The sequence below is a fragment of the Carcharodon carcharias genome, chromosome 3, assembly GCF_017639515.1.
Source record: "Carcharodon carcharias isolate sCarCar2 chromosome 3, sCarCar2.pri, whole genome shotgun sequence".
Classification (NCBI taxonomy): Eukaryota; Metazoa; Chordata; class Chondrichthyes; order Lamniformes; family Lamnidae; genus Carcharodon; species Carcharodon carcharias.
Window position 1 is genome coordinate 229,595,996 of NC_054469.1, and position 20,347 is coordinate 229,616,342.

General features: G+C 45.2%; 1 protein-coding gene across 1 annotated transcript in view; it reads left to right on the forward strand.

Annotated features, from left to right (window-relative positions):
* Nucleotides 1-20,347, forward strand: part of LOC121276217 (coagulation factor XIII A chain-like) — a 126,581-nt gene that overhangs the window by 62,025 nt on the left and 44,209 nt on the right. The window contains exons 4-8 of the mRNA XM_041184388.1: nucleotides 632-883; nucleotides 2,331-2,449; nucleotides 5,009-5,116; nucleotides 14,608-14,782; nucleotides 17,199-17,337. Of these exons, the coding sequence (XP_041040322.1) occupies nucleotides 632-883; nucleotides 2,331-2,449; nucleotides 5,009-5,116; nucleotides 14,608-14,782; nucleotides 17,199-17,337 (793 nt within the window). The remainder of the gene's footprint in view (nucleotides 1-631; nucleotides 884-2,330; nucleotides 2,450-5,008; nucleotides 5,117-14,607; nucleotides 14,783-17,198; nucleotides 17,338-20,347) is intronic.

The window sequence follows — 20,347 nt, forward strand, 5'->3', positions numbered from 1 at the left end:
TAAATGTAGGTCTAAGATTAGCATGTGTGTCTGTGTGTCTGTGAATGTGTGTTGTGTATGTGTGTGTGTGTGTGTGTGAGTGAATGTGTGTTGTGTGTGTGTGTGTGTGTGTGTGTATGTGAGAGAGTTTGTGTGTGTGTGTGTTGTGTGTGTGTGTGTGTGAGAGTTTGTGAGTGTGTGTGTGTGTGTGTGTGTCTGAGTGTGTTGTGTGTGTGTGTTTGTGTGTGTGTGTGTGAGTTTGTGTGTGTCTGTGTGTGTGTGTGAGTTTGTGTGTGTGTGTGTTTGTGTGTGTGTGTGTGTGAGTGAGTGTGTGTTGTGTGTGTGTGTGTGAGAGAGAGTTTGTGTGTGTGTGTGTTGTGTGTGTGTGTGTGAGAGTTTGTGTGTGTGTGTGTGAGTTTGTGTGTGTCTGTGTGTGTGTGTGAGTTTGTGTGTGTCTGTGTGTGTGTGTGAGAGAGTTTGTGCGTATGTGAGAGTTTGTGAGTGTCTGTGTGTGTGTGTGTGTGTGTGTGTTTGTGTGTGATTTTGTGTATGTGTGTGTGCGTGTGTGTAAAAATAAATGCGACCAGTTTAAAACTAAAATGTCAATCAGTGGTTTTGATTAGAAACTCACTGCATGTGTTTTTTTGAACAGGTCAATACCCAGACATCACCAAACAAACTTACGCTCCGGTTTACATCCAAGAACAATTGGAGAAAGGAAAATGGGGAGCCATGGTAACGTCAACCAGGACCAACACACTCAGTCTCTCAATCGTATCCCCTCCGCATTGCATTGTGGGGCGATTCAGAATGTATTTAGCTGTGATGACCCCATATGGAATCCGCAGAACTGCGAGAGATTCTGAAACAGATATCTATGTTATCTTCAACCCTTGGTGTAGAGGTATTGCGTATTATTTAATATACCGCATGTCTTGTTGTGAAATCATCAAATTAGTGATGAATGCCAGCAAAACGGTTCGATGGATTGGTTTTTAAAAATATACTAACCCCTTCAAATCTGGTTTTGTTTTAAAGTTGCAAGTAATCAGTTCTCTTCCCACATCCTCTAGTCAATCCCACAGCAGCATCATTCGATAGGGCTGAAATTAGGGTAACTTCACACAGTCTTCAGTCTTCTTTCTTTGTTTTATAGTCCTTCTAATAGCCAGCATTAGCAATTTTTATTTTTGACCAAGAATTTAAGGAATGAATTTCCTCTCCTGGCAATGAGCCTTGGCTGCTGACAGCACACAGCAGAAATTTGGGACGATGCTGTACATGATTTTTGGATCGTTAATTTAAATACTTGTTGCCTGCACCCAAATTTCCGACATGCATTGCAGATTGTTGGGGTTCACTGTGGGAGTGAAAGGTTTGAAGGTGACCCGTCTATAGCGCACTAGAAGAAATTACAGCAAGCGAGTAGCGTGTAATTTAGCCTCAGGTTCAGGTGATATCAGTACAACAAGGGCAGAATTTTTCATTCCGTGGGTAGTGGGGTGTTGGGGTGGGGGGGGTGGGGGGGGTGGTTGGTGGGGGTGGGGGGGGTGGTTGGTGGTGGGTGTGTGCACAACCCGATTGGGAGTGAAATAGTGCATGATGACGATGGGCAGGGGTTTCACCTCTCAGGTGTGCCCGCCGTCAACTAAGAGGCCTATTAAGCTCACTACAAGGACAAAAAAAAATTTTTAACATCGTTTTTTTTACATGTCCCTCTTCATGTGGTTGAGCCACACGTGGGGACATGTTTATATCATTTGTAAAAAGGTTTATTTCACATGTTAAAATCCGTCAGCTCCCTGAGGCAGCTCTGTGCCTTCGGTGAGCTGTCAGTGCGCGCTCCCCTCCCCTCCCCACACACACACACACACACACACACTCACACACACACACACACCTCAACGCTCCTCCTGCCCCCACCCTGGCAACACTGAGGCTCTTAGTGAGCCTTTCACGCTAATACTCGCCGGTAATTGGCCAGCCAGAGTGGGATCGCGGTCAGAGCCCGATCGTGGGCGGTGGTTCGTCTCACGGCTGTTCACAGGCCCACCCACCATGCCTGCCCGACATGGGGAAAACCCCCTCCCAAGAAACATTGCTCTAATGTGTGATGTCAGCTGAAAATCTGGACTGAGTTACTGTCTAATAGTCACTCCTAACTATACTCTGTACTTTCCGGTGTGATACAGCAGAAGATGGATACATTTTCAACATTTAACGCGTTTTAGAATTTTGCAGCATTGAATATTATTCCTCAGTTGTGCATCTTTAGCTGTATGACACACAAAGTCTAATTTATTCTGTCTGTTTTGTTTCAAACTTGTAAATGGCACCTGCTGAATGCTCAGAGGATGCAGTTTATCTGGATAATGACAGAGAAAATGAAGAGTATGTCTTAAACGACGCTGGTCGCATTTACTATGGGAAGTTTACAGAAATAATCTCTAGGCCTTGGATTTTTGGTCAGGTACTGCTTTTGTGTATCTTTTGGATAGTTTGCCTCCATTGTGTTCAGATATTTTTAATAAACATCTCTGCACTGCAGCCGAGTCAAAGCTGAGTTATTATCCTAGCAATGGGGCAAAGGTCATGTCCTTGGTCGGTTTTCTTTTCAATTCATTATTGGGATTTGGGTGTTGCGGGCAAGGCCAAGATTTATTGACCCTTTCCAGTCACCCTGAGAAGGTGTTTGACACGACTGAATGGCTTGTTGGCTAATGGAAAACCTGTTGTCTTTACTGACTGTACCTGATCCACTAACTTACTGCAGTGTCTATGATGGCTCTTTGTCAGTTAAAGTTTTGGAGTATACAACAACAGCTCCCACTTAATCTAATAAAATCCCAACATTTAGCACCACACCCAAAAGGAGATATTAGGTGACCAAAAGCTTGGTCAAAGAGGCAGGCTATAAGGAGTGTCTTAAAAGAGACAAAAAGAGATAGAGAGCCAGAGAGGTTCAGGGAGGGAATTCCGGAGCTCATGCCCCAGGCTGTTGAAGACATGGCGAGCAGTAGTGGAACGATTAACTTTGGGGACACTCAAAAGGTCAGAATTGCAGGAACGTACTGAGAGCTCAGAGGGTTGTGGGGGTGACAGAGGTTACAGAGACAGGGAAGGATGAGGCCATGAACTTGAAAACAAGGATGAGGAGTGTTAAAATTGAGGCATTGCTGGAACAGGAGCAAAAGTTAGTTAGCGGGCAGAGCAGTGATTGGTAAATGGGGCTTGGTATGAGTTAGGACCAAATTATGAGCAGCAGAATTTTGGAAGAGCTTAAATTTATGACAGATAGAAGATGGAAGATGACCAATGGAACATCTAAGTATCCAAGTTTAGAGGTAATAAATGCATGGACTAGGGATTTCAGTGGCAGATAAACTGAGGCAAGCACACAGGCAAGCAATTTTAGGATTAGGTTAATTAGCCAAGGGTGCATAATGAGGCTTGGCTGAGAGCCCTGACATCTATGAGGATAACAGGACACGTGCTCCCCATAGAAAACGTGGGCCAGAATTCTATGTTGGGCATGCGGGTGTGCGCCCGACATGTCTGAGCGTAATATAACCGGGCGTGCATCCTGACATCACCCTGCACCCTCGTGATATTTTGCTAGGCGGGAGCGCGTTGGGCACAGAGGTGCGCAAGGGCAGTGGTAGAAAAAGCCACAGGTCTTCTCAAGGTGCGCTTCCAATGCCTGGACCATTCAGGGGATGCACTGCAATACCCCAAGATCGTGTGTCACTAATAGTGGTTGCATGCTGCGCTCTCCTCAATCTAGCACTGGAAAGGGGGGATGCAGTGGAGGAAGAAGATGTTGATGAGCTGCTCTGGCAACAGGCGATGAGTCCAGTTGTGAGTCCGAGGATGAGCGTGGACAGGAGAATATTGCGGAAATTGACGCTGACCTGGGCAACCTCCAGGGAGGCAGGGACACCAGGGAGGCTTTGATCCAGTGCTCCTTCAGCTAGCCCACCAAATATGAACCATCACCACATGCCAGGGCTGCAGGCTCCATACTCAATCCCTGACAGGAACGTTTGCTTGGTGAACAACATGCACTATGTGCCATTCAATAAAGTTCAGTGACAAACAAGTCACTCATAACATCGTGGGTTACCCTGCACCTGCAGAACTAATGAAGCACCCAGAGGCTGTGGTGCCTGGTATACATAATACAAATGAAATTGAAAGTTGTTATCCATCACATCAAATAATATTTAATGTAAAAGTGGTGGAAAAAAATATCACCAGTGATAAGCCTGTGTTTTGCTTAAGCTGCTTTAAGTTTTCGCTTGTGAGTGCTACATCTTGGTGCTCCCCCCTCGCTGGCAGCAACATTGGAGCCAGCCTGCTCACTCCGCTGTCCTGTTGGCCTCGATGACCTTGGCGGGCATCCTCTGGCCAGTGGAGCCAGTGCTGGCCCCGCCTGGGAGGGAGCAGCCAGTGCCACAGCTGGCATCTCCCCAGTCACCGCAGCCTCATCAGATGTCACGGTCACTGACAGAGGGGCAGAGGAGCTGCTGCCGTAACCTGGAGCGCCCTGAGAGGATCCCACAGAGACAACAAGCAGCTCGTACACCAATGTGAGGTCACTTTGGACCTCCCTGCTCACCACTGATGGATGGGCACCTAGCTGGGGTACTGGGTGTCCAATCCATCTCCCACACTGACAGTGACCACCTGAGGCCATTGCTGGAGTGAGGGCTCACAGATCTGAGCACATCCCCAGGAAGCCCTGATTCAGCTCCTCAGGGAGCCTCTCCATGAGAGTCGCCTCTCTCTCCAGGAGGAGGCAGTACACTCGGCCATGAGGGTCATTGCATTGCTCATGCTCCGCATGGACTCCCCCGGTTGTGGGACCCAGCTGCCATTTTTAAAGGGCTCCTAAGTCAACCTGACAGGTGAAAATCCAGACTATAGCTTTTAATTTTCAGAATATATCAAGGAACCACAATGATATTCAGGCATAAATTATTGCATCTTAATTTTATAACCACCTGTTTCTCCCTTTACTTCCATCCAGTTTGAAAGAGGTATATTGGATTCATGTATTTACATACTGGACAGGGCACGAATGCCTTTGCAAACAAGAAGTTGTCCAATTAAAGTCAGCCGAGTTGCATCTGCAATGGTGAGTTGATGAAACTGCATGATCATAGTGTTAATATTGTGGAGTAATTTTTGGAGTTTGTAGAAACAGGACTTCATTGCAGTACTGAGAGTTTGCAGCATTGTCAGATGGATGTGTGAATAGGGTTAGATGAAGAGAGGTGGGAGGAGGCTTGTGTGGAGCTGGCATAGGCCAATTGGGCTGAATGGCCTGTTTCTATGCTATAAATACAATTCAAGTGTAATATGTAATAATATGTAGTATGTGTAATATGGATACCTAACATGTAAGAGTAGACTTCCAAATGAAGCCCTAAACCTAGGCCAGTCTGCCCTCTCAGGTAGCTGCAAAGGACCCCATGGCACAATTTTGATTAGGGTTTTGGGAGTTCTTCCAAATGTCTGAGCAAAATTTATCCATCAGCCAACACTGCGAAAGCAACAGATTAGCTGGTCATTCATCTTGTTGCTATTTGTGGGAGCTTGCTGTCTGCAAGTTTACTGCTGCTGTTCATTACATTACAAAGGTAGCTACGTTTTAAGACTGCTTCATTGGCAGTGAAGCCTTTTAGGATGCCCTGCAGCCATGAAAGGCACCATATAAATGCAAGTTCTCTGTTCCCTTAACTTTGAGAAGGTGCACAAGAATTCCCACACAGCACTGAACACCGAAATAAGGTGGAACATTGATTGAATGGGGAGAGGGTGGTGTAATGGTCATGTCACTGAGCTAGTTATCCAGAGGTCCAGGCTATGTGCTGGGGACATGGGTTCAAATCCCTAGTCTCAGTGATCATGACCATGAAATGATTATCAATTGTCATAAAAGCCCATCAGGTCCACTAATGCCCTTTGGGGGAGGAAATCTGGTCTGACCCACATGTGACTCCCAATCCACAGACTTTTACCTGCACTCTGAAATGGCCTAGCAAGCCACTCAGTTCAAGGGTAATTAGGGATGGGCAACAGCGTCCACATCCTGTGAAAGAATAATTTTTAAAAACTAAAAGAAGGGAGAACACACCTTTTTGCGGGATTTTTCATCACCTCAGGAGGTGATAAAGCACTTTACCAACCAATGTGGCATTTTGAATTGTACAATGGAAATTTCAGCTTCGACAGTAGTGTAAGGTAGGCAGTAGTAGATCGACCACACCTTATAAACCCCTCCTCCACCTGATTTTTCTATTTCCTGAAGCCAATGCAAAGGGAACTCAGGATGTATAACAGTATAACGGCAGATCTGCTACAGTCAGCTTCACGTCCCTTGGGGCAGGATTTTCAGCTCAGCGGGTGGGCGTGTGCCTGACGCGTCTGAGTGTGAAATAGCGCGCGATGATGTCATTGTGCCCTTGCGCAATATTTCAGTCGGCGGGCGTGTGCAAGAGTCGGCAGCACGCCCGCCGACAATTCAGAGGCCTAGCAAGGCTCTTAATCCGGTAATTAGGTTCAATTTTTCACTGCCCTGTCCAACCTTACGGTTGGCGGGCGGGCGATTAGACCAGGCGGCCTTAGCGTTTCTTTTTTTGCGAAACCCCACTGGCGGGTGGGATGAGGTTTCTGTAATCAAAAAAAACCAAAGCGCTTGGGCAGGATTTTAATAATCACCATGTAAAGGTGCGCGAGTCTGCTGTGCAGACGTTTTTTTCTGGATTTTTTTAACACCTTTGATTCTGTTTTTAAAATCTCGGTGCCTTCGGGGAGCTTTCACGTGAATGCTTCCTCCCCCCCCACCTCCACCCCCAACACCGGGCGCATACGCAGACCTCAGCCCTCCTCCCACCCCCACCCCGGCACTGACGCTCTCAGCCCCGATCTCAGCCGTTAATTGGCCAATCAGCGTGAAACTGCAGTCGGGGCTCGATCGCAGTGGGGGGAGGAAGGTGGCGGTGGGGGCTGCAGACTGTTTCACGGCCGCTCCCAGCCTGACCACTGTGCGCCTGCCCGACGAGGGGAAAATCCTACCCCCCCACCCCTGCCCCCAACCCCGGGTAATGTCGAATGTTTCACCTGTAGTCCCGGTTGTAACATAAGGGAAAACACTTCAGCCAATTTGTGCACCAGCAGGCGCCACAAACAGCTGACAAAATAGTTGACAGGTAACCTGTTCTCCATGCTTCATGTTTAAGGTGTAAATCTTGCACTTCTGGTTCATTTCATTTGCAGATTTTACTGATGATCTCTGGTAAATGCTCACAATTTAAAAAATAAGCTGCTCCTGATTTCCACCTGAAATGCGGCAATCCTGCTAACTTGTCTGAAACTTGCAGGTTTAATTAGCGTAGGCTGCCCACCAATCTTTCACCTGTGCACACAGGGATACCATCAGTGTAGTCTCTGTCGTCTGCACGTTGTATCACCTGTGTACCTTCAAAAAGTAAGGCTACACATGCAATTATATTCTTGCTTTAAACAGAAAAAGGGAACACAGTGCTAGCCAGACTATACAGCCAGTAGAGTACACACTGAGAGTTTTTTTTTTAAATTCGCTCATGGGGCGTGAGACCTTGAGAAGGTGGTGGTGAGCTATCCTGTTGAACCTCTGCAGGCCCATGTGGTGTTAGGAAAGGAGTTGAAGTCTTGGACCCAGTGACAGGGTGGGTGTGGGAGAGAGCAGGGCCAGGGAGAGAAATCATGGGCTTTGATGCTTCTCCTCTTTCTGGGCTCCTCAATCCCGCTCACCCCCCACCCCGGCCCTTTACCCTCCCCCTCAATCATGCATGATATATTTTCCAGCCCCCACTCCCAGGCTGTGGGGAGTGTGGTTAGCTCAGTTGGCTAGATAGTTAGTATGCGGTTCTGAATCACACCAACAGCATGGGATTCGCTTCCTGCTCTGTCTGAGGTAGATGGGGGGGGGGGTGGTGGAATCTGCCTCCTCACCCTGCCTTATAGAAAATCATGGTGTAAAGCCATAGTTTGGTGCCCCTCGAATAATGGAGGATGCTTTCTAGAGAAGAAGGCAACAGTGAAGGAACAGAGATATGGGGTGGAACTTAGTGACCTCCCCTGAGGTGAGCTTGGTCGCAGGGGGGAAATTTAATTTGGGGCAGGGAGGAGGAGTTCTCAGACCTGCCTCAGTAGCACCCTCCTCTCCTTAATAGTGTGGTAAGCAGAGAGGTTGGCCGCTTCCGGTGAAAAGTAGCTCCAGCAGGCTGGCTCCCAGCAAGAGCCAGCTCGAGACCCTCATTAGTCCTGGTGTCAGTGTCCCGAAGCCCATTGGAAAATTCTGTCCAGAGTTTCTAATCGTGGAAGAAACATTTTGCACAATCCAAGCACATTTGTACCACCAGGTCTGTAATACCACACACGTGCCCCCAGTCTTGTTTCAATTTTGGCGTGATAAAGATGGTCTTGGAGAAAGAAAATGAGCAAGGATCATTTGCATCCAAGGGGAAGACAGGGGTCAACATTCCCCTCCCCCCCACCATGGGGGAGAAGTGCAGGAGCGGGCAGGTGGGCGGGCTTCTGATTAGCGCCCCCTCCTTTGGAGGTGCCCCACCATTTTACGCGGGCGGGCCAATTAAGGCCAACCCAGTGCATGCGTACAAAAAAGTACACAGATCGCCCTGAGGCTAAGCGCTGCCTCAGGGAGATCGGCTCCGATTTAAAACTTTCAATAAAGGCGATTTAAAAATTTCCCTGCCACGTCCCCTCATGAGTTGGGACATATCCATAACTTTTATTTAAACATTTAATAAAAATTGGAAGACCCTCACGAAGCCTCACCCCGCCTGTGGATGAGGTTTCATGTTTCTTCCGAGGCCCGCCAGGGTTCCCAGCCTGCTCGCCAACCTCAAGGCTGGACGGGCAGGTCCATCAATCATGTTAATTAGTTTTTTAATGGCCTTAATAGGCCATTGACAGTTTGGCAGGCGCACAGAACTGAAAATCTAAATGATGTGGGGTGACACCAGAACGCATGCCCGACTTAACCCCGCCCCCAGTCATTTTACGCATCGGCAAGCGGGCCCCACCCCTGCTCGCTGACCGGTTAAACCTGCCCAGGGAGTTAAAGACTTGGGAGTGGTTTCATTTTTTTCTGTTCATAAAACCTATCTTTCAAAAGTGTAGTGTGGTGTCCCAGTGTCATTCCGAAAACACATGCTGGCTTTTAAGTGAGGCCATTTTCCACAGATTTCATTTGCAAGCAGCTTCCTTCAATGAATCTAAAATACACGACTCATTGTCAGGAACTAAATAAGAGGAAGCTGACTGATCTTTTAGAGATAAAACAGAAAAATAAAAATACTGGGTAAGATCAGTGGAAAAGAAAATATAAAGGGGATGAGGGGAAAATTCACCGACTGAATCATTCTCAGCGTCTGACACGTTTCAGTGGAATTGCTGGAGAACTGAATGAAATCTGGCTGCTCTCAGTGTTATATAACCATTCAATTTACCTCATCTTCTCTGCTATTCTCTTCAATCTTAGTGATGTCTCGCACTCATCTCCTTAACCTAGGTTTCTCAAGGAGAAACTAGTATTCATTGGATTAAGAAATACCCTTTTAGCGAATACATATGCATGGATGTAAAGCTTTTTCTTGTCTCATGGGAAAATTTTCATTGTTGAAAGAAACTCTTTTGTACCACATGCCAGAATGTGAAACTTGGACCAATGATTGACATTGACAGTGCTGACAGAGCTGCTGTTAATTTGCACCTTTCAGGCTGTTGGCTTGGACCTCATCATCTCCCTGGTTGTATTTAATTTTATTCTGTGAGTTTTAAGTCAACCCTTCAATTGATGAGGGAAGTAATTTATTTTGTCACATAGGCTGTTTGATTGAAGATTCCTTTACATTTAAATCACTCATAATGCCAGAGTATTTCCTGAACCTGCCCAATCTGATGTTTGATGATTAATTGTTTTATAGACGTGATTGATGACTGCTCCAAATTTTACTTCGAGATACATAGCCTAAAGGAATTTCTGTCTGTAGAAATTCCCATGATTTCCTGTTATTTATCAGCTATTCTCCTTTGAGGTAGCTGGTATGCTCCAAAGCTGAATTGGAAATTTGCATTTCCTTGAGAATTGGGCAAGCAGGTAGCAGATGAAGTTAAACATTGCGAATTGCATCACATGGAGGCAAAAAATTCAGGAAGGGAGAATTGCTTAAGTGGAAAGAATAATGGGCATTGAATCGAAAGACAGCTTGGGGACCCTGATTATCAATAAACTGAAGCTATCACATTAATGCCCAGCAGCAGTGAGTAAAGCTTGCCAAATGTTGCAACATATTAAAATGATCAATATTGAGCCAAGCTAGTGAGATAATTCTTCCACTTTATAAATCATTGGTGTGACCACACTTACAATACTATGTACACGACTGAAATAATATTGCGGCTATTAATAGGATACCAGAGACAGCAGCCGGAATGATTGAGGGGATGGAGGGATTGGATTAAGAGGTGCAGTTACATAAATTGGGCATGTTCTCAGTGTAAAAGAGAGGACCAGGAGGGGATATGTTTGCAGTTTTTAGGATTTTAAAAGGCTGAATAATGCAGATCATAATAATTATTCCAGTTTGTTCAGAACAATAGAACCACAGGATACAGCCTTAAGGGCAGTGATTCCAAACTAATCTGCGGAAGCGAATTTTCAATGAGAGAGTGGTCAGCCTATGAAACAGACTCCCTAGGGAGTGAATGGAAGTAATTACTATTGATTCGTTCAAATACAAATTAGATAGATTTTCTTCAGAAAATAGCATTTTTGGATTAACAATTAAATTGAGACGTGGCATGTGACACATAGCGTGCTTGAGAGAAAGAAGTTGACTTTGGACCTAGGGATTACAAAGCTGTCCATCATTGGTTTACCTTGTGTAATTCCTGATGCTGTTGTGGGCTTGATAGAGATTGATTGCTGATTGGGGGACAACTCCATTATTGTATTATGTGGCTACCAGGATGGTTGAAGGTGAAGTGGATGAACCTTGGCCTTTTAATGTCCAGCAATTCCTATATTCCACTCTAACTTTTTGAAATGTGCTAACTTGAGAATGCCTATGTCTGCTGTCATGAACTTCATTAACTGTAAGAAAACTCAAGTGCCTTTTTAGCTAGGAGCCGCCACGCTTAGGTGTCATTTCATTAAAGTCTCTGAACTTGGTTGACAGCTTAAGCTTCAATCAAGTGCCCCATGAGATAGATCAAGCAGTTTGGTTTGCTGAATAGGGGACTAAACACACACCTCACAAAATACAATTAGGTAACACAAGTTGATCTCTGCATAGCAGGAAAGCTATTTCATAAGGATTTCAACACTCAGACTATGTACTTGCTCAGTTACCCATTAGTGGGGATATTGGTGCTCAGGGTGTCTGACTATTAAAACATTTAGCTTCTAAAAACCTGGACTTAGGAGCAGAACATTACTGTTTCAAGAGTTGTCTGTTTTTTTCTAACTAACTTTATATTCAGGGCTGTCTGGCAGAAAGTATGTACTTGTGGATTTAGGGTTACAATGGAAATGGGTTTGACTGTGATGCCCTCGATGGTTGAATAACTTGCCAGCACTCGCTGTTTTGCAACACACAAGAAAAACGGCTAGTTGGACATTTAGCAAATACGTTGCTAATGACCTTGGTTAGGGGAGAGGGAGGGATTCTAACTTTAAGCGGGGGGTGGGGGTTATGGCGGTAAAACCAATTGTAAATCTTTTTTATTCTTTTAAGCTAAGAAGACATTGGGCTGATTTACAGCATGTTAAAGCATGGCAATGAGTTCTCTGCCTCACCTGAGTCAAGCATCTCATCAATGTCATTAAAGGTGCCGGCACCCACCTTTATTATTTAAATACAGTGACCCCAGGAAACAGACTGAAGCACACAGAATGGGGGGTGGAAATCTAGCTGACAATACTTGACCAGGAAATCTGGTCTCAAATTTTCCTGACTTCAACTAACATGGATCTGCTGTAAAACTGTTCCTATGTGCTCACTTGTTCAAGAATCGCATCAAGTTTTTAACTTCTATATGTGAGCAGAGTTCAATTTGAAATAAAGAACATAACATGGATTTTCCTGGTAAGATGTAAAGGGTATTGCCCAGAAGACACAAAGGAAAACAATATATATTTTTATCTATATCATCCGGGCTACTTTATAAAATTATTATTCTTTAAAAAATGGATAAAGGCATTATACTGACTGAATCCTGATAAGCCACAGCTCACACAAAAGGATTTCCTAGCCTTCAGAAAACAGCAAGGATCTCGTTATCTCTAATGAGGCACTACTGCCCTGTGACTGCAGAAATCAAATTCCAAGGAAATGCACAAAGACTCTTTACATTTCTAAGGCAGAACTCTGGCTAGCAGTGACGCTATATTTGTTAGGACAAGGGGGAGGGGGCCTTGAAAGTGCTGAAACTTATTAATGCATGCAATATTAACCAGGTCAAAAATCCAGACCAGTAATATACACCCTTTGTCCAAACCAAGGGGGAGAAGTGGGAGTTATGTCACATAACCACCACACCGCCCCCCCCACCACACAGCTACCCACCCCCCCCCCCCCCCCCCCCCCCCCCACCCCCCGCCCCTACAAGCTTCTGGAACCTGTAATATTGCCTTGTGGGGCTGGATCCAGGCAGTCTGCCATCTTCCATCAACAAAGCAGCAGCAGAAACAGAGCTCTGTCCAGGTTTAAATTGCCTGGCCCTTATCTACACTGTTTTCTACTGGAACATTTGAACTTCCATACCAGTTCCTACTGCAAAACTGATTCATCTCTATGTGCTTCTCCCATCGTGGAAGTCAGCGCTACTGGAAAAGTGGATCACCCCCACATCAGTTTCAGCCAGCTAACCTCTCTGAAGGATTACACCATTGGACTTTTGTTTCTGGACTCTGGGCTCACATGAAACAATAATTCTTATTTTGTCCATGGTACTTGCCCTGTACCTCTTTCTTTCCCTTATCCCTCTTCTATTGTGTGAATGTACCGGGGGACTACATGTGATCCCCTTTTTGAGTGTGTGTAAAATAAACTAACACTCTGATTTTACCCTATCTCCAGTTGGCTGTGGGATCATTAATAGAGGATTGGATCACTCCAAGAACTGAAGGGTGGGGGAACATGCGCCACCACTTACAAAGGGGGAAATCAAAAATCCAAAACACCTTCCTGTTTATGGACAGGCAGTGAGAGGAGAAATCAGGGCTGTTTTTTAAATTAAACCCCTTCCTGTCCGCAACATTATACTAGGCCAGAAATCCACCCCCCCTCCACCACCCCCACCCCCCCCACCACCCCCGTCGGCGGGGTTGTGCAGGGTCAGGTGGGGGTGGGCACGAACCCGATCAGCACCCCCAATCGGGGACCGCCACCATTTTATGTGGGCAGGCCAATTAAGGCCCACCCAGCGTGACGCTTGCCTGGAAGTGCTGAGCGTTCCCTGTGCGGGTGGGGGGAGGGAGGGATTCTCTGAGAGGTTCCCTGCACATGCGCACAAAAGAGCGCAGAGATCTCCCCGGAGGTGCCTCAGGGAAACTTGTTTCAGCGCTAAAGTGTTAAATAAAGGTTTTTAACGCTTTTAAAACATGCCCCCTCTTGTGACACTATCACATGAGCTGGGACACGTCAAAGACAAAAATATAAATTTTTACTGGATTTTAAAACACTTCTTGAAACCTCATCCCGCCCGTGGATGAGGTTTTATGAAAAATGTGAAGGCTGCCTGGGCTCTTTGTCCACCCGCCAACCTTAAGGTTGGACGGGCAGCTCATTGAACTGAATTAATTAGGTTTTAAATGGCCTTAAAAGGCCTTTGACAGTTCGGCGGGCACACAGCCCACAGCCGACTCGGCTGCACGCCTGCCGAACTGAAAATCTAAATGATGCGCAGTGACATCGGGGACACACGTCCGACATCACCTCGCGTCATTTTACACACGGCGAGCGAGCCCCATCCCCCCGCTCGCCGACAGGAAAATTCTTCCCCTGGGAGTTCAACTTTGACATATTCTGTTTTTACTAAGAAATCCTTAGGTTGATAGAATTTAATAAGTGCAATTGTTAACATCTCAGCTTGTGAAATCACTACAATTGATGGCAGGCATCTAAACCATGCTGCACAATGCCATTGTTCCACAATTATCTACACAGCTTCGGTAATGAGATTATAACTGGACATTGCAACACATCAAAATCCATTCATCTGAATCCAAACCAAAGAGGATCTGAAATGATCATTGTGAAAATATTTTAAATCGCTCAAAATTTAAATAGCCATCAATCAAATACATATTTACACGTTGATAAATGTGTTTGTTAACCGTAGTAAAATCTGTAATATTGTAATCCTGTAATACTTCCTTAAATTGTGTTTTAATAATTTGATAAGTGAACTTCAATGTGTTCAGTAATAAGAGAACAACTCAACATTCGGTTTCCAGGATTCCAGCCAAGTTGCTTTGAAACTGTTTCTGAATAATATCTGTAATTTAATTAAAATGCAACATATGAAAAATGAAATATTCTCTTTGGCCCCTAGATTAATTCTAAAGACGATGGTGGTGTTCTTGTTGGATGTTGGGATGGTATATACACTAATGGAGTGGCACCCACAGCCTGGAATAGCAGTGTCGAAATCTTATTGCAGTATTTCGAGACTCAGCTGCCAGTTTGTTATGGACAGTGCTGGGTCTTTGCTGCAGTTTTTAACACAGGTAAGAACTTTTGTCTCCAGCCTCATCGAACATGAATATTGAGGCCCGCATGTTACATAATCACACCTGAATACATGCCTGATAAGGCACGAATGCACAAGCTGAACATAAACATGCCCAGTCCCTCACATACACGTCCAGGCTCACACGCAGATGCACATGCCACGCATATACAGTAACGCAGATGTAGCTTTACAGACATGTGCTCCCGAGTCTCATGCACTTATACATGGACCAGGATTTTCTGGCCCTACTGTGGTGGGTCCCACCATAGGGGATGCAGCGGGCCATCAAAAGTCTATGGTCTTTTGGCGAGGCTAGAAAATTCCAGTCATAGTCACACATTCACACCCCAAATCACGCATACACACTTCCCAATCACTCAGACGTACGCACGCACAATCACGCAGATACAGTAAAACCTGCCCACTTAAGTTATATTTAAAAAGCATTTCCATCCCTAAAGGGTGATTTGCAAGGCGTGTTTCTTGCTGTTGGTTTTGATTGATATTGATTTCAACATGAATTATAGATTGGCTGTGAATGGCAGATTTTTCTTCCCCTAGAAAGAGAAATTGTTTAACTGTTTCTAAATTTTTCATCCGCCTATTTGTGCATTTGTGTGTGATTTTTGTTATTGTGGGAAAGAAACTATCGCAGGGTGATCTGTCACATAATTAAACTAGAGAGAATGAAACGACTTGAAGTAGTCTAGAATGATCAAGGCCAAAAGCCTCCCTGTGAGCTATAATACCCTCATTCAGTAGGGATGGTTAACCATCTATTTCCACAGGCAACACTGTTGGGCTTCGGGGATAAGAAAGTTCAGTGCGGGGATGACTACAATTTCTACTTTACATCAATGACTTAGATTGTTTTTTTATTCATTCACGGGATGTGGGCTTTGCTGGCTAGGCCAGCATATATTGCCCATCCTTCTCTGCCCTTGAGAAGGTGGTGGTGAGCTGCCTCCTTGAACTGCTGTGGTCCATGTGGTGTGGGTACACCCACAGTGCTGATAGGAAGTGAGTTCCAGGATTTAGACCCAGCGACAGTAAAGGTGATATATTTCCAAGTCAGGACGGTGAGTTACTTGGAGGAGAACTTGCAGGTGGTGGTGTTCCCATGTGCCTGCTGCCCTTGTCCTTCTAGATGGCAGTGGTCGTGGGTTTGGAAGGTGCTGTCGAAGGATTCTGCTACACAATGCAAACTGACCAAACTTAGAGATGATACCAAACCACATGGGCAATAGAATCAATGGCTGGGATCCAAATATTATGGAAGGAGCTAAGCAAAACATTTGGCTGGGCTGAACAATGGCAGATGAAGCTCACTGTAGATGAGTGTAAAATATTGCACAGAGGAAGGAAAAATGAATGGCAAACATATTTAATGGATGGTGTTGAAGTAGCTAAGGATAAAGCTGACAGAGGCTTAGAAGTGTTCGGTGATTCAGTGTTCAACTGAACAAGCCAATAGAATGTTGATCTGAATAACCAAGACAACACCAACAGCAACTGAACACCTTTAACCTAGTAAAACATCCCAAGGTGTTCATGGGAGCAATTATGAAACAGAACTTGGCACTGAGCCACATAAAGAGATGTTAGGACAGTTGAGCAAAGGCTTGGTCAAAGCGCTAAGTTTTAAGGACTGGCAAAGGAACAGAGAGAGGGCAATAAGGGATAGGCCATTTAAGACTGAGATGAGGAGGAATTTCTAAACTCAGAGGGTGGTGAGTCCTTGGAATTCTCTACCCCAGAGGGCTGGGAAGCTCAGTCACTGATTATGTTCAAGACAGAGATTGATAGATTTCTGGGTGTTAATGACATCAAGGGACATTGGGAAAATGGTGTTGAGGTAGACAATCAGCTGTGAATGACAGAGGAGTTTCGAGGGGCTGCATGGCCTACTCCTGCTCCTGCGTTACTAGGCAATTGTTCACAGACTTCTCACCCAACCACCCCTCCACCAGGATCTTCAAAGCCCCCCCCATCCCAAAACTCCCACCCACCCCCTCTCAATCCTGGACAATCCGAAGTTTCCACCACAGACTTAATCGGGGTGGAGGCAGGAAGGTAGTGGGTTCCCCACCTGCCACCCTCTGCCTAATTAAATGCCCCCACCACCAAACTAGCCACAGGGGAGGGCATTAATTTCAACCCTAGGTATGGTTTCTTGGAACTTTGTGTACATTCTCAGAATTGTTAGAAAAAATCAATGCGGACTAAATTCATCTCTATCCTATTACTGAAAGCAGCTGAGCAATTGACACCTTTTAAAATTCCCAAGTTTATTCTTATTTACCACTTGTTTTAATCAGAAAGCCAAAGTGTGAAACGGGTGATTCATTCACAGGATATCCTACTTCCTTCCAGAAGAATTGAGCATGTTGTATTATTTTAATTCTGACCAGTTCTTCGCTGCCTGGGAATACCTGCAAGACTGGTAACAAACTTCTCCTCCGCTCATGACAATAATGCTAACTTAACCACTGACATCATTCTGGATGAAAACGGGAAGAAGGACATGAATTTGACTAAGGACTCGATCTGGTAAGATCAGCCAACAGCATGCAACTTGGCATTCTGTTAGATTCAAAAATGACATCACGTTCAAGATGAAATTGAATTTGTTATATAGTATCCAATGTGCTTTTCCTATCATTTGACCCAATGAGTCTGCTTCTTTGCTTGCTTGACCTCAGTCCCACCATGTCTACACGTCCCTGGTTTCTGGAGAAACATCTAGTTATCTCTTTCAGAAACTGGTGAAATAAACTGCCATAAACGGTGGGGTTAAATTTTATGGGGCTGGCCAGACCAGGCATGTTGGCGTGGGGCAGGGAGAATTGGGTGAGTGTACCCACATCTGATTCCCGATGTTGGGAAATCATGGGAATCCTGCTCACTGAGGGCAGTTTGTCAATTAAGCTTATCTATGTGTAAGATATCACGGAGAGGGAAAAATCCCAGATATCTGCTTGCAACAGAAGATACCCCAACCCATCTCATTCAGGATGCTTGGCCAATTCTGATCTACAAGGTACAGGCTCACATTCCTTAATCAAGTCAGAGAGCTTATTAATTATCACAAAGAAATACAAAGTTAATACTTAACCAGGGCAATAGATATGCAGCGAGATTGGCTCTTATGGTTCCTGCTTCCAGGTTCCCTGGGTCCACAGCCTCCTTTTCTTCTCATGCTGCGTTCTGTTGATCATTGTGTATCTTCTTCCTTAAATGCATGCCAATGATGGATTGTAGCCCCTTTCTTTCATCCCACAATAAATGGCAAATGAGACCAAGACAGATTCCACAGATTTCTCAGCAACGCACCCAGATGCCAATAAACACCACGAGTCAACTGATCTCATTGAACCTCTGCCTCTCTCACAAGGGATTCCAGTCTTCATCTTCGAAGGTCTAGCCTTGGAATTCTCTCCAACAGTTGCTCCGACTTGGATGATCTCAATGACGGCCCACCTCGCAGGGTTTCAAGCTTGTCACCCGAGACTCTATTCCCTTGGATTCCTGGGTCTGCACTCCAGCACCAACTCACAAGCAGAACTTCAGCTCCTCGGCCATGTTGAGCAGAGCTCCACCACTCCAAAGGGTTACCTTTGCCCCAGCTGTCCACAGCCCAGAATCACCAATCTTCTGCTGCCTTCTCGGATCTCAGAGCTTCTCTTGGGTTTTCACTACTTGAAGCCTGCTAACCACAGCACTTTTATTGCTTGGAACCTCTTTCTTTGCTTCTCTCCCAGGTGGTTTCGACCATGGCCTCTTCCTCCCAATGGCTCCTTCCCCAGTTCTCTCTCTCTCAGACCTCTCCCTGCCCTCTCTCCCTGTCCCATGTCCTGGTACTTGTCTCAATATGGCACCCCCGCTCCTTGATCCTGCGATCAGGGTCCTTGTGCCATTTTTTCCTTTACGCGGCCTCACTGACTCCCTGTTCTTGGCCTGAAGAACTGGACTGCGCATGTACAGGTTTATTTTGATCTGCACACGCACAGAAATTCTTGGGGCATGCTGGGACCTGTAGTTCCTGGTCCCCGCTCGACAAGAAGGTAAACTGGGATTCCTAACACTTACTCCTTGTGAGAAAGAAAGCTTCGGCAGAGTGAAGGTTTCTTTACGGTTTCTTTACAAGAAATACTTAGTATTGTAAACTTCTAACAAATAGCTTGTTACACACTGTGCAGATTAACTTTGCATTTTGGAGGAGATTTTCCAGTCGGGCTTGGTCCCAGGATTGTCCAGCCTCGCCAAACGTTGATGGGCTTTTGGCTGGGCCACCGCATCCCCCACGGTGGGTCCAGAAAATCCCGGCCTTTGTTTCACAATTACACATATCGTATTATAAAATTACAAAGGCTAAACCAAAACGAAAGCCAGTACAGGTAACAAGTAGGATTAACAATAGTTAAACATCATAGAACAATCATGATTCAGAGGCTGCATTTTTCCTTCTGACATCCATCCTTTAACTCTACAAAGAATGTTTCAGTTAAGTCCACAGCCCATTTTTTGCCCTTTTTATTTGCTGTGGTCATAATTCCAATTTTAAGCTCATTTTCCAAACCCAAAGGTGGTAAATTCTCCTTTTGAGACAATAAGAACAAAACGGTTTCTTTGTGCCCCGACAACCATTTCTCCTCCGATCGAAATCTCTTTTAGCCATTTCAAGGATGTTATTGAGTTCCTTTTAACGCACACGTAAAAGGGTTTGCTATTCCTGCTTGGTTTGATCTTTGAGCATTCTAAGATCTTTCAGTTTCTCCTGATCCCATTCTGAACGGGTCTTATTTAATTCTGTTCGAGGGAGGTCAGCTACTTTCCCGCTCTGGACTTCTACTTTCCTTTCCAACGTTTCGAATCTTCTGCTAGTCACAAAACACATCATTCCAATCGGTTTGGGGTATTAAACAGCCTTTTGTTAACTGTCCACTTGCCTGGATTCCCGATGCTGTATCCTATGTCTCAACACAGGCCAACGTTTTTGGTTTGGTTTCAGATGTCATTAACCCTTTATGGTCACTTTGAGACCTCGGTCCTTCCTGTTGAAAAAGTTCACTTGGCAATTCTGCAAGCTCTTGTACGGCCTCTGTACTGACCATTACTGAGGTGGAGACGTTAGTACCTTTTCTTGAGTCAGTGCTTAGCTCACAAATAGGCTCCTTGTTTTTACTCACAGGAGCAACTTTGGAACTGTGATATCCCATCCCAGGCAGTGGGAAAAATTATACTGCTCGCTAAATCATTGCCCAATTTAAAGTCAGCATTTATAATGGGTAATTCAGAAACAATTACAACAACACAAATCTTATCAGCTTTAACTTCAGCAAGCATCAGCACTCATACCTGTCTGTGGATTCGAAATCCCGCAAGAGCCGCCAAAATATTGGTAAGATCTGGTAAGGGGCCAGTAACTTTTTGTTCAAGGCAGACAAAGCTTGAGACCCAAGATACTCACCAAGAGAATAAAGGAACAAGATTCCATGGGTTTTGAACAGTGGAGAGGGAAGATTAATAGCATTAGCTCTGAGTTACTGTGTGGGCCCTC